Raw genomic sequence first — 12,711 nt, 5'->3', positions numbered from 1 at the left:
TTTAAATAAAATTTAAATAAGTAATAATTATTTAAAAAATTAAAATATAATAAAATAAGAATCTTGAGCCTATTGGGAGGAACTATTCTTCAAATCTTGATCACATAGTTAAATTATTTGTTTCACTAATTCAAAGAAACTCTCAAAGAAGCATGAATTTATTGAATAATGTCATATGCAAAATGTTAAGAAGAGAAAAATATTTAAAAGAAGGAATGGCAAGCAGCCCCACCCTTTTTCCATTGTCCCATTTCTCTAAAAAGAGTCCGATGTGCCAACAACATGCACGCATTGCTCTTATTTATTTATTATTAATTTCAGTTTGCAGCTGTAGGCAAGTCGCAGCAATTGGCTGCTGCCCAGCAACACAGCCAAGCATGGCAACCCTCTGTCAGGCTAGGAAACAAAACCACCTCTTGACTTTTGGGTTTTCATTAGACGGAGATACATGCACCAAAAGCCTTCCCCAAGGCTAATGTTTGGAATTAAAGTTTACAAGGTTGTGAAGAAAATACGGTTTGGAGTTTTAGAAAAAAGAAAGAAAAAGAAATCGACTTATATGATCCTCTGACATAAGTTAGAAGGTAAAATAGTCCTTTGTTTATTATATAAATCACACACAATCAATCCATTTGATTATAATAGTTAAGTTTTAGTCTAGAAACCATATATTTAGGATCTATTTAATTTGACTTATTAGTACAGCTGGTTCAACTGGTCAATACAGTTGATAGATGATAACTAATTCACATAAGTATTTTTTAGAGTTGTTGTTAGTTTGTAAAATAATTAATATAGATATAATTTATATTTAGATTATTACCATATAAATAAAATATATAAAAAAAAGTTAAAAAAATAAATATTTATGCTCAATAGTGCGAATTGAATATACAACTATAAAAAGATATTATAATATAAAGTATTTGTTTCTTATCTCTATTGATTCAAGATATTGGCAAATTAAGATAAATATGAAAGTGCACAGGTGAGAAATATATATAAGAATATTAATATAATAAATAAAAGTTAAAGAGGAATATGGAGGATGTATTTCTCTTGGGCATAAAAATGTAATTTAAAGAGAATAATCTAATAATTAGTATAAGTGATAATATTGTTTTGACAAGTTAGCCAAAAGCTCTAAGAGAATAAGACAGCTGATCTTAAATCCTCATTAAATAAATTTGTTCAAGTGTCGAGTGTAAATTAGTTAACAACTAATTCTTAACAGTTGAACCAAACACTCTCAATTTCAAAATCTATAGCTACTTTTCAAGAGTGCTGGTTTATTTCTTACAATAAAGACTCCTCTGTCTCCTCTAACATGATGTTTAGAGTAAAAAGAAGAATTGATCTGGTCATTGCTTCACGAGTTAATTCCAGTTACTTGGGCTCCTTCAGCGAATTTATTGAAGGCTGGGGCAGTTGAAGATGGCTTGAAGCTTGGGTATGTCTAAGTACTTATCTAGTGCAAGTGTTCTTCCTTTTCCTTTTCAGAACAGCAAGTTCAATTTGTTAAAAATTGGATTTAAATAGAATTTTGATTTCTAAATCTTAACTGGATCAAACTGACGATCGATTCTCGATCCAGTTGGTTACTTCATTCGGTTTTTAAAATAATGCTCAGGAGCCACGTTACAATCCAATGTCCCAAACAAACTATAATAATTTGTTTTTCTTTCCTAATTAGAGTGCTCTTATGGGCCTTTTCTCAAAATTTGTTTTTCATTTCTAATTATTAATTTGAAATTTAATGTTTTACACTAATTAGACTCGCACGATATTTATTTTATTTAAATGCCACAAAATGCCTAATTTCTTGAAATTAGTTGACCATGTTATGGAGTTAGTTAGTTTAGTACCAAAATAGTAATAATGCACGTCATATAGTTGTAGCAACAAGAAATTGATATGAATGACTGAAATCTATTTAAAAAAACTTATTTTAACTGTAAATGTATTCATTTAGAATTTACTTGAGAATGAAATTTCATACTTATAAAGTCATTTTAAATGAAATGAATATTTTAATAAAATAAATAAGAGTTAAAAAAAAAGACAAGAAAATATAAAGTAAAATGGTAAAGTTGGAAGGACTATTTTTATTTTATAAAATGTATTAATTTATTAATGTACATATAAAAACTTTTATTTATTTTGTTAAGATATAATTTAATTTTAACTAATTTTACAAATTTAATTATATAAAAGTCTTAACCAAACACATAAATTTTAACTTTACAAATAAATTCAATAAAATTTTATAACATTTATTTCATTTCAATTTCAACCACATTATAATATTCATGCAACCATGTTTGGATTTGATACCATCAGCTATCCAGGGAACCGATTCTGTTGGGATCAACTATTTTTTGAGTCTTCATCGAATAATTAATTATTTGTTTTACTAACTCAAAAATCTAAAGTATAAATTATTGAGATATCATATGCAACGTTAGGAAAGATATGATAAAGCAAAAAAAATTAAAAGAAACAATACAAGATATCAGCATGCTTTACGTTTTTTTTTTTTCTCCAGTTCACAGCTGTAAGCAAGTCGGAGTGATTAGCTGCCTGCACAGGCATAGGCATGGCAACAAATTATAACACAGATGACAGAACCTTGGCCCTGATGCATCAAAAGCCGACGGCCTATACAATTATCCATTTCGTTTAAAAGCTTCCGAGACTACTTTCTGCTTACAGAAAAGAAAACAAACATAAAAAGAATTTAACAGAAAAAACATTAGCAATCTCACAGACAACATGGTTGCACCTTTATGCAACAACCAATTGTGTATTAAAAACTAACAGTTAGCTTTACAAGGCAAACTCCACTCTCTCTCTCTCTCTCTCTCTCTTAATCTTAACCATGTGCATCTATTTGAATTTTCCGGGATCAGTATATGCTTCCAAGGACAAAAAGATTTTGTAGAAACAAGTAATTAGAAATGAACAGGGCATAAGGCAACCCTATCAAAGACGGCAGTTAGTAGTGTGCCTGGTAAAAAGCGGCGCTAGGCAATGCAAGCAAAAATTCTAGTCCAGATTTCCACTAGGCAAATATATAAAGTAATTTTTACGAGATTTGTCAGCTGCATCTCAGCAGAAGAACATTGAACCCGCGACATCCTTGTGCAACCTAGGCAGCTCGGGAACAGGAATAGGCCCTGCAGAAGTCATGCTTCCATGTCCTGAGGAGGTTTCAGACAAATCCTCAAACTTCATGAACTGCCCCATCTGCTGTGCAGCAAGGTGAGCATAACATACTGGGGCCACTGCAGGAAATAAAAGAATAATGTTATTAAAGAAACTCCAAGAAAATTCCTTGTTAAAGATGAAAAATTGACTAGTTTAGTGAAATTACCAATAGAGATGGCAGTAGTGCTCCTCTGGTACCTAAATCATTAAAAAATCAACTCTAATTATGATGTAGATCGTGTACAGTTAATCCATGGATAAGTAATCGGAGCTCAGAAAAACTTACACATAAGAAAGAGAGTGGATAAGATTTTGCAAGTCATCTGGAGAAAATCCAATCTCATTAAGCAGGACAATGTAGTGTGCTGGCCTTGAAGTGCCCTATCAAAGGAGAAGAAAAATGATTTATGTACATAGAACTTTTGAGGAATGAATAAGGAAATCAAGAATATGCTGTATGAAAATGCATGTTTGCCGAACCACTGAAGAAATGTCTCTCTCAGATGGTTGCCCCTAGCGTTCTATTTGCCTACTTGTGGTATTTATCTCCATCTAGAACCTAATCACTGAATGCTTGCATCAAATCCCCCAGTAATTTAAGTGAATATAAAAGCTGATAGTCTCGTACTATAACAGACTTTAACAATATGATGCAAGGCCAGTCAATTATCAGAGAGAGAACTTACTATCATTCCAGCATGAGCACACATGTAGAAGTCGTAATTTCTAGGATGCACAATCTTTGTATCTACAACTGTCCCTGGAAAGAGAGATGAATAGCAACAATAGTCAATACAGCTTGCACTGTGTAAAACATAAATATTAAACAAAACTCAGAACCAGCTGACCAGCAGGAACATTTTCAGGGCCACTAGATTGAAATAGCTTTGTGTGGTGATTTTTTTGAGCAATAATTACAGTGAATTTGGGAGTTTCAGCCTCACCAAGATGCTGATAGGCCTGTAAAATCATACATTAACCAAATCAAACAATAAGGATCTCCAAATAAGCAGGTGGCAAGGACAATCCAGAACCTATAGATCTTCAGCAAAAGGCCCAACAGGCACAAAAGCAGGAGTAATTATGTATTCAGAGGTACTGAAGTCTAATGGTCAAATGGACAATTTCGGCCTAAATGATGAAATGGGACCCATTATTCAAAGAGAAACTCCACTTATCACGAGAGCCACAATATACGAGACAGCAGATCCTAAGGGCAAGCAACCTATAAAGTCCCAGCAGAAGGCAAAAAAAAAGGCAGGATAACAATAATTATGCATTCAAGAGGTTGTGAAGTCTTAAGACACATAATCAGCCTTAATGAGGAATTTGTATTCATCTTTCAATAAGAAAATCAATTTATCCCCAAGAGAGCTAGAGTACACAAATTTTGAACATATAGGAAAATGAGGATCTAATTATTTTTGGGATCAACAAGGATGAAAAATAGAAACTAAGAATATATCTGCAAAGAAAGACTAGCAGAACCTGTTTGATTTGCTCCACTTCAATGTTCAAAACCTGATTAAACTGTGACTCACTCACTCCATCCCTGAAAGAACCCAGATTATCGGTAAAATAAAATAACTCCAATACTCAGACAACAAACCAAAAATAAAATGACAGAAAGTATCCCAAATGCAGAATGCACGAAATCAATCATAACATCATATGCTTTGCATTTTCTGCAATAATTACAGTAGAATATCAAACAAAATTTTGCATGAACAGAGAAATTACTAGTACCAATTCAAGACTTTCCTAATTGATGCAAATTAATAAGCATATTAAAACTTGTCATCTGACTACAAAATGCATATCCTAACAGTTGGGGTGAAAAATAGATAATTTGACAAGTACAAAAATGTTGCAGGGACACTAAGTGCAGCATCCATAAGCACTCATAACAAAAGGAAATGATCTACCATAATAAAACACAGAGAGCACCCATAGCTCATTGTTAGAAATTGATAATCTGTATGCAGCCACAGTGATAATCTAATCCTCCTATTTACTTTGTAGTCCTTCAATTAAATGTTGAATGAAAGGCACAAATGATATTCAAAAAGCTTCTCATGGATTCCAGTATAGACAAAAATTAGACACAAAAAAAAAATTCCAGGGAATAAAGCAAAATGAAAATCAAGGCATTAATACATCCCAATGTTCAAAGTCTGCTTCAAATAAAAGGATGATAGCACCAAAGCTCCTTCAATCTTGTAGGAATCAACAACCCAACCTTAGACCGCAGTGAACAAAACAACAAGCTATAGGGCCAGCATGATCGTCTATATTCTAATAGATTCAGTGTCAAGCATTCATGTCCGGATGGAAATAAAAACTACCTTAGTTTTTTTTTTTAAATTTAATAACCTCAATGTTTGCTTAGTATTTGAAACAAATGAGATCCAACAAAAGCACCTATAAACCAAGACTCCTGATTTATCTATTTTAGGACACCACCAAATTAGTATCCTACTAGAGAATTGTTCTAAGATGGAACCCAGAACCAGTCTTTCCTTAAAGCAATTCTCTTTCCATGTGTTTTGTAAGTTTTCAATATTGTCAACAATAATCCAATCAGAGATCAAAATAAAAAAAATCAACAAAATGCTGTGGGACCTGAAGAGAATAATCTGCTTTGGTTTGCGTCCATTGCTAGTCTGATAGAAGTCCACTAGCAGCTCTCTGTAACAAGGAACAATACCAAGGTTTAAGTTTTTAATAGAATATTAGAATTAAAAGAACAGGTAGAAAATAAAGGAAAAAGGAGAGGGGGTAATTTTTAAAACTGGTGCCCAGTTGCATGAGGTTAAATGAGCATCATATAGAGATAATTATGAGTAAACATCAGTTTCCAGGCATAAGCACAAGTGAGAAGACCGGTTTTGCTGATGCCAGATACTTGGATCTTATTTCCTAGAAGTCCAAAAAAAAAGAAACAAATATTGTTTTTAAATGATCCAAGTACATATAGAAAAGATTTAAAAGGTTGATGATCTTACAAATGAATTGACTAACTTAAACTCAGGTTATTATAATATAAATAATGAATTAGTGATGGAGGTAATAATTTAAAAATATACCAACACAGAGATTCGACTTGCAAGGGGATATATGGATGATTAACATATAAGCAACTCACCAACCATTACAAATAGTAATATGAATATAATTTCACTGGAATACCTCATGATGCCATCGTCATTCTTATCGTCTGTAAGCTTGAATAGAGCATCAATCATCTCCACCTTAGGAGATTGTGTTCTTACACATGCTCTATACCTTGAAATCAATGGCCAATATCGAGACCCAACAACCTGATAGTTTCAGATTACAAATAGCACTATTTCCACTAAAACAAAAGTAAGATTACAAAAATTTGTTGCAAAGGACAACATACCGCAGCAACAGATGGAATATCTGAACAACCACGAGCGCCATGAGACACATCCATGCCCAAAATCATTGTGGGAGTATCCATTATGAGGCGTATTTGTTTGGAATGCTCAATTTCCAACAAAGAATTTATTCCTCCAAGCTATAAACAAGATCGACACAAGGTAATCTTGATGGCTTATATGAACTGAGAAAAAGAGAAGGTAAACAAGTAAAGATACTTCAAGCTTCTATTCTCAAGATATACTACCTTAGAGTTGATCTTAAGAAGTACATTTGTAAGATACTGATCATTAATTTTAAAAGGAGAAATGCACTGTGTGACGATTCCAAAATCACTCAGACATTTTTTCTTCCATGGTCCTGGAAATTGCATGAAGACATCTATAGGTTAAGCAATTTGAATGACCCACTTTAGAGAATGCTAGTAGGACAGACGGAATATGAGAAACAAAATGAACCCCTACCATAAATATCAGAGTTTTTCCTCTCTGGCAAGACACACAAAATAAATTGTGGAGCACTTGGAAGCTTAGCTCTAATCTGCTCAAACATCTTTTCTACTCTGGCAAGAGGACCGCCTCTTCTAGATTGTGTGTCCTCCTCAATTAATGTATATGGTCGTTCAATTTGCTTCATGGACGAATACATACATACAGGTAGAGAGAAATTAATAAGCTGAAGTTTGAAAATAACAGTGCCTTCCAAATTCAAAATTGTAAATTATATGTTGCAACATACTATGCCCTTTCTTCTTCCACAGTTAACAAGATCACGAGAAATTTGACTAGTATCACAGCGAGCAGAAAAGTTGACAAGAGCCCAGCGTTCAATGGTAGTGGATTTCCAAAGTGTCTGCAGTTGAAGAGAGTCCAGTAATGGCAATTTGGTTAAGTTTAGCCAAGAGGCATATGAAAGATAAGAAGTTTCAAATAGAATGAACAATCAGTAAATGTTATGTATAGTCAGACTATAATATAAAAAGAACAGCACCTTGTTATTGAAGTTCCACCGTCCATTACGAGGGACACAGTCCTCGCTGTTTCCAACCTTCAACTGCAAATGACACAAATGCATTTTTATCAATTTAAATAAAGTGACCAATCTCATGCAACCAACATCCTCCCCTACCCACATGTACACATAAAAGAAAGGAAAAAGGAAATGAGGCAGAGCTATTGCTTACCTTTGGAGTCTCAAGTACACGACCCTCAACCTGTGTCAATTGTTTTTCTATAGATATACCACATACAGAAAGCATAGGATTATCATCATAGCGGTAGTTCCTGACAGCCTGCCAGATCACACAAAATTCAGTTATATCAAGGCAAAGAACAAAAGTCCATACAGATGACAAAGAATATCTTACATCAGTCACAGTTTTTATTCTATCCAGTGGCTTTTGTCGAGATTTTTCAACCAAAGATGCCCTTTGAACTGATGATAGAGCTTTTGTATAGCGTTGCAGTGAAACAAGCGAACAAAGCTGCAATGCAGGGAAAATCCTAGGAAGTAAGACAAGTTTAAGCAAAACAAGCTTTAAAAGAAAATGTTGAATGGAAGAAGCTTTCAGACCTCTATTGGCAGATAGTTTGGCCGTTTTGGTTTTCCAACATCAAGGCAAGGCAGGAATGCGGAGAAGGTGAGTTCTATGCCACAGTGTCTAGTGAAGTACTCATACACAGTTATCTCCACAGTCTGTGGTTCGGCATTTGCACTCTCACTGTTTTTCATTTTCATAGGGAAACTAGGATATGTGATAAGATCAAAGTTAGTGGATTTTCCAAGGGAGTTCAAAAAGAAGTGTGAAGAGAAGAACTAAACGAAGGAAAAGGCAAATATGGGAGAAAAGCACATACTACTGCTGATTGCAGGGCTTCTCACTCAAGCCTCTAATTTTAAATTCCATGTTACGGTGCCTAGGCTTAATCCTCAAATTTTTCAACATCCTTTTTGCCTGCATATTAGCAAAACAAAATGAAATTACAGAAAAAGCACTGAAATGTGAGGATGCAGTTTTAGCAATTTCTTACCTTTACCCAGTCGATATAGCGTGGTTCCCGTACATTCTGATTAGCTAGCAGAAAATCAATCACTGGTCCAGGTGTTAAGATCATTGTTGTAGACACATCTGCAAGCCACCACAAAAGAAGAAGAAGAAGAAGAAGTAGAAGAATGGCAGTGCATCAGTGATCAAGTGGCAATAATAGATTTTCCACAATACAAGCTCCACTTAACTAAAACAAGTACTAATCCCCAAAATAACAACTGCAATATGGCTAGAAGAACATGAAAAAAAGCTAATACCCATATTGAGAGACAAGCCGCACTGAGTGGTACGGAAGCTGGAATGGAATCCCCGAACACCAGTTACACCCCCTCCGACATCAATAAAGTTCCTTGAATCATCATGAAAGAATGACTGCCTCACCAAAAGGCAACCCCTGTTCAATATTTATGTAATTCAGGTAAAAATGCTAAAGAATTAAGACATAACTGATATGAACAGTTTCTATAAATATATATATATAGAGAGAGAGAGAGAGGGAGAGAGAGAAAGCAACTATAGTACCTGTTAGCTGCTTGCTGCCTCAAGATAATATCTAATACTCTTAGAGCATCTTGAGTGCTATTATTTGCCTCGACTCCTTTCAGAGCAAGACCAATGGATTTCAAGGGAATTTTAGCAGCATAGCTTATTGCCACTTTAAAAGACTTTGAATGAAAAGAGCGTTTTGACCTCTTAGAAGTTGCAGTAGGGCTCCCACCACTTTCTGGACTCCCATTTCCACTGTCATGCATGTGTAATGCAACATAAATTGCAGATAAAATATTTAAATGCACAACATGGAAGTGAGTGATAAGCTCACATACTGTTTTGCAAATGACTCCTCAAGCACTACAGTGAACTCCAACTTGTTCTGTGGCAGAGGGCCCACTGTATAGAGCGTTTTTTCGCCATCATAAGCAAACTTATAGAGCGTTTTTTCGCCATCATAAGCAAACTTTGTATCACCAAGGTCAGTGTAATATGTTTGGTAGAGCCTCTCAATTAGCTTTCGGCCAATTCCCTTGACTTCAACAACTCTGTCATCTTCTGAAGTAAAAGAAACCTGAAAATTGAATAAAAGACATACTTACACAAACGCATGATAACCTACCGGATAGCAGGAGAAACAATGGCCAAACAAACATACACTATACTGGTAAAACACAGCATCTGGAATGTTGATAGAAACTTTAAAGTGGTTGCTGAGCAAAGGTATGCGGTGGCCACTATTTCCAAATCCCTGCCTACTGACGATAGAATGTTTGGGAGCATCTGCCTTCTTTGTCTTCCCATTAGTTGGCACTGGAGGTGGAGGGGATCCACCAGTTTCTTTGTCCATTTTTAGTCAGAATCAGGAAATCAGAACTCCTTAAGACTTCAGTATAAGAAAATACAACAATTTCAAAAGTGAGAGGGAGAATTATCAGCTCCAGAACATGTCAGAGGCACTTACATGAATAAAAGATCTAAGGATTGTGAATTGATTAAAATCCAAGTAAGTTTGACATCTATGTCACCATTAATGCAGAAACAGAATCATGCAGATGAGAGAAAATTGCGCTCTTTGTAGTAATCAATAATAAAACTCTCACCAATAAACTAAAGTAAAAAAAAAAAAAGAAAAAGGAAAGAAGCACAGAAAGCTCACACTGCAAATGTAGATTTAACTTAAGTTAGTAATAGCCATTCAATAAAACAAGGGACTGTGAGGTGGATATCATTAACAGAATGGGCACTGATTTGCATCCTATCATCCTTCCATTGAGTAGGATATAGACACAAGAAAAAGAAGGACAACACGACATCACCAATACGACACATAAAAGATTAAGTCACCAAACCTAAACTTCTTCCATCTTTATATATGTCGAACTCTTTATTTTAAAGAGTCATGTAACAAAATCACACTCCAATGTACTCTTTATTCTTTAAATATAAAGTAAAGAGTGGATTTAGCTCTCTACAAATGGAGAGTCAAACTTCGCTCTCTACTTCATATTTAATAAATGCACTACAAGTTTCTATTCACTTGATTAATTGATATTTGTAATATTGTTTTCCTATTGATAAAAATTAAAAAGAAAAGGAAAGAAAAATTAAAACCATTAATGTTTATGGAAACAAAAGCAAAATAAGAAATAAAATATAAAGAGTCCATTGGAGTTAACTAAAATATTTTATTCGTTACATTTGAATATTCCTTAATATACTTTTTATTATAGAAATTATGCTCTTTTAAATAAAGAAAGCTAGCCAGGTTAAAAATGTTAGTATAACATGCAACGGCTGAAACTTTATATTTTTAAAGGAAAAGAAATTCAATTTGGACTCTTAGAAATCGTCTAACACTTAGAACATAAATATAGCCAAAAAAACTAAAAAGAAAAACATAATAATAATAATAATAATAATATAACAAATATAATTTACAAATAGAAATATAAAATGTAATTGCACAAGCTGATAAGAAGTATAAAAGAAATAAATAAATCACGATCACACACCTTTTATGTTTATAAATCACGCAAGTTGCGTGTGTGTATATATATTTAAATCTATTTGCTAGATTTATATTTAAAAAAAAGTGAAAAGAAAAATATTAACCATAAATTAGAGATTTAATTAACTTCCTAAAAAAATAAAAACAAGAATATGAAAAAAAGCGAAGAAGAAACTAAGAGAAGAAATTAAGAGAGTTATTTAACTTCTAAGAAAAATCAACATAAGAACATCAGAAAACGCGAAGGAATAGAGCAAATAATAATATATAAAAAAATTACCACAAAAACCAAAAGAAAAAGGATCAAATAAAAGATAAATACGTAAACAGATTTTAACCAGCGAAAACACAACCCTAGCCGATTAAAATCACAATGGCGCTCAATAAACGCATAGGAATAACAGAAGGCGTATGTTTCACACACAGAAAAGTATAAAATCATATAATAAATAACAATGCAGAGGAAATTACCCTAAAATAACACTCCATGCAACAGCGATTAAGCTCATAGAGCAAAAACAAAACAGCAAAAAAAAAAGAAGAAACAAAGAGTCAAAATGAAGTTACAGAACTGCACGAACTTGAGTAAAGCGAGAGCCAGACAAGCAAAAATCAAACCAGAAAACAATAAAGCAAACAGAGAAGAGATTAAAAGAAACGGTACCGTAAGAGAATGAAAGCAGAGAGAAATTTTTACCTTGTCACTTATGGCCAGGAGAGTGAAGACTGAAAGGGAATGGGAATAGATTATGGAGGGAAAGACGAAGGGGTGTGTCTATTGGCAAATAAATTAGCATTTGTATCAATTTTTTTTATGCAATTTATATTTCTCTCAAAGCTTAAGGTTATTTTATTGTGCTTCCGTGTATAAAATAAATCGAATTAATCTCGTCTGATCCTCACCGTTCTCAATATCATCTCCGTTGAATTGGATCGTGTGTGATGCACGATTCTTCTCCTTTGGAAGCATTGCGTGGGTCCCACGTCCATTCTATAAATAAGTGGTATTTTATGCAATCACGTTGACGTCATTTTTTCTACTCTAAAATTCTAAAAATTATTGTAAATTTTTTTAAAATAGATTAAAATATAAATTTATTTTAAAATTATTAAAAAATATAAAATTGGTGATTTAATTAATAATTAGGCCTAATTTAAATTATATTCTTAAGTCTATACTCTTAATCAATTATATTGGCTTCAATGGGAATCGCAATACTGCTTTTTTACCAATCAGCGGTTGCCCAACGGCAAGCTTTTAACTCATAATCGTTATCTTAGAATCAATGATGATATTTTGTGACATTCCTTCTCAGTCTGTGATGGATATTTCTCTTATTCATCATATTATTTCTTCACCTATCTCTGCTGAAGATAACGAAGCTCTGGTTCACCCTCCTTCTAATGCTGAATTAAAGCTATTATTTTTAATATGGATGGTTCTAGTGCGCCTGGTCCTGATGGCTTCACTGGGAATTTTTTCACTAATTGTTGGGATTTTATTTCTTCAGATGTTTGTCAAGCAATTAAGCAGTTTTCTTCTTCTGGTCATATG

At 33.5% G+C, this 12,711-nt stretch overlaps 1 protein-coding gene across 2 annotated transcripts; it reads right to left on the bottom strand.

The window, feature by feature from the left end:
- Positions 1–2,759: 2,759 nt before the first annotated feature.
- LOC8266404 (protein argonaute 16) lies at positions 2,760–12,014 on the bottom strand. 2 transcript variants are annotated; one of them, XM_048377276.1, is made up of 24 exons: positions 11,854–12,014; positions 9,804–10,031; positions 9,612–9,719; positions 9,481–9,578; positions 9,179–9,397; positions 8,914–9,050; positions 8,640–8,737; positions 8,466–8,563; positions 8,182–8,353; positions 7,976–8,092; positions 7,793–7,900; positions 7,600–7,662; positions 7,348–7,461; positions 7,074–7,239; positions 6,857–6,969; positions 6,611–6,748; positions 6,397–6,527; positions 5,830–5,895; positions 4,696–4,759; positions 4,056–4,167; positions 3,894–3,967; positions 3,494–3,588; positions 3,374–3,405; positions 2,760–3,284 (listed from the first exon to the last, which is right to left on the bottom strand). In XM_048377276.1, the coding sequence occupies exons 2-24, from the start codon at positions 9,993–9,995 to the stop codon at positions 3,109–3,111; spliced, it is 2,691 nt and encodes an 896-aa protein (XP_048233233.1). In that variant the 5' UTR covers positions 9,996–10,031; positions 11,854–12,014; the 3' UTR covers positions 2,760–3,108. The 2 variants fall into 2 exon arrangements, with proteins under 2 accessions (XP_048233233.1, XP_048233232.1); XM_048377275.1 differs by having other exon boundaries at positions 9,481–9,719; positions 11,854–12,012.
- Positions 12,015–12,711: the final 697 nt, after the last annotated feature.

The sequence above is a fragment of the Ricinus communis genome, chromosome 7, assembly GCF_019578655.1.
Source record: "Ricinus communis isolate WT05 ecotype wild-type chromosome 7, ASM1957865v1, whole genome shotgun sequence".
Taxonomy (NCBI): domain Eukaryota; kingdom Viridiplantae; phylum Streptophyta; class Magnoliopsida; order Malpighiales; family Euphorbiaceae; genus Ricinus; species Ricinus communis.
Note: the sequence above shows the minus strand (reverse complement) of the source record. Positions and strands in the feature narration are given on the sequence as shown.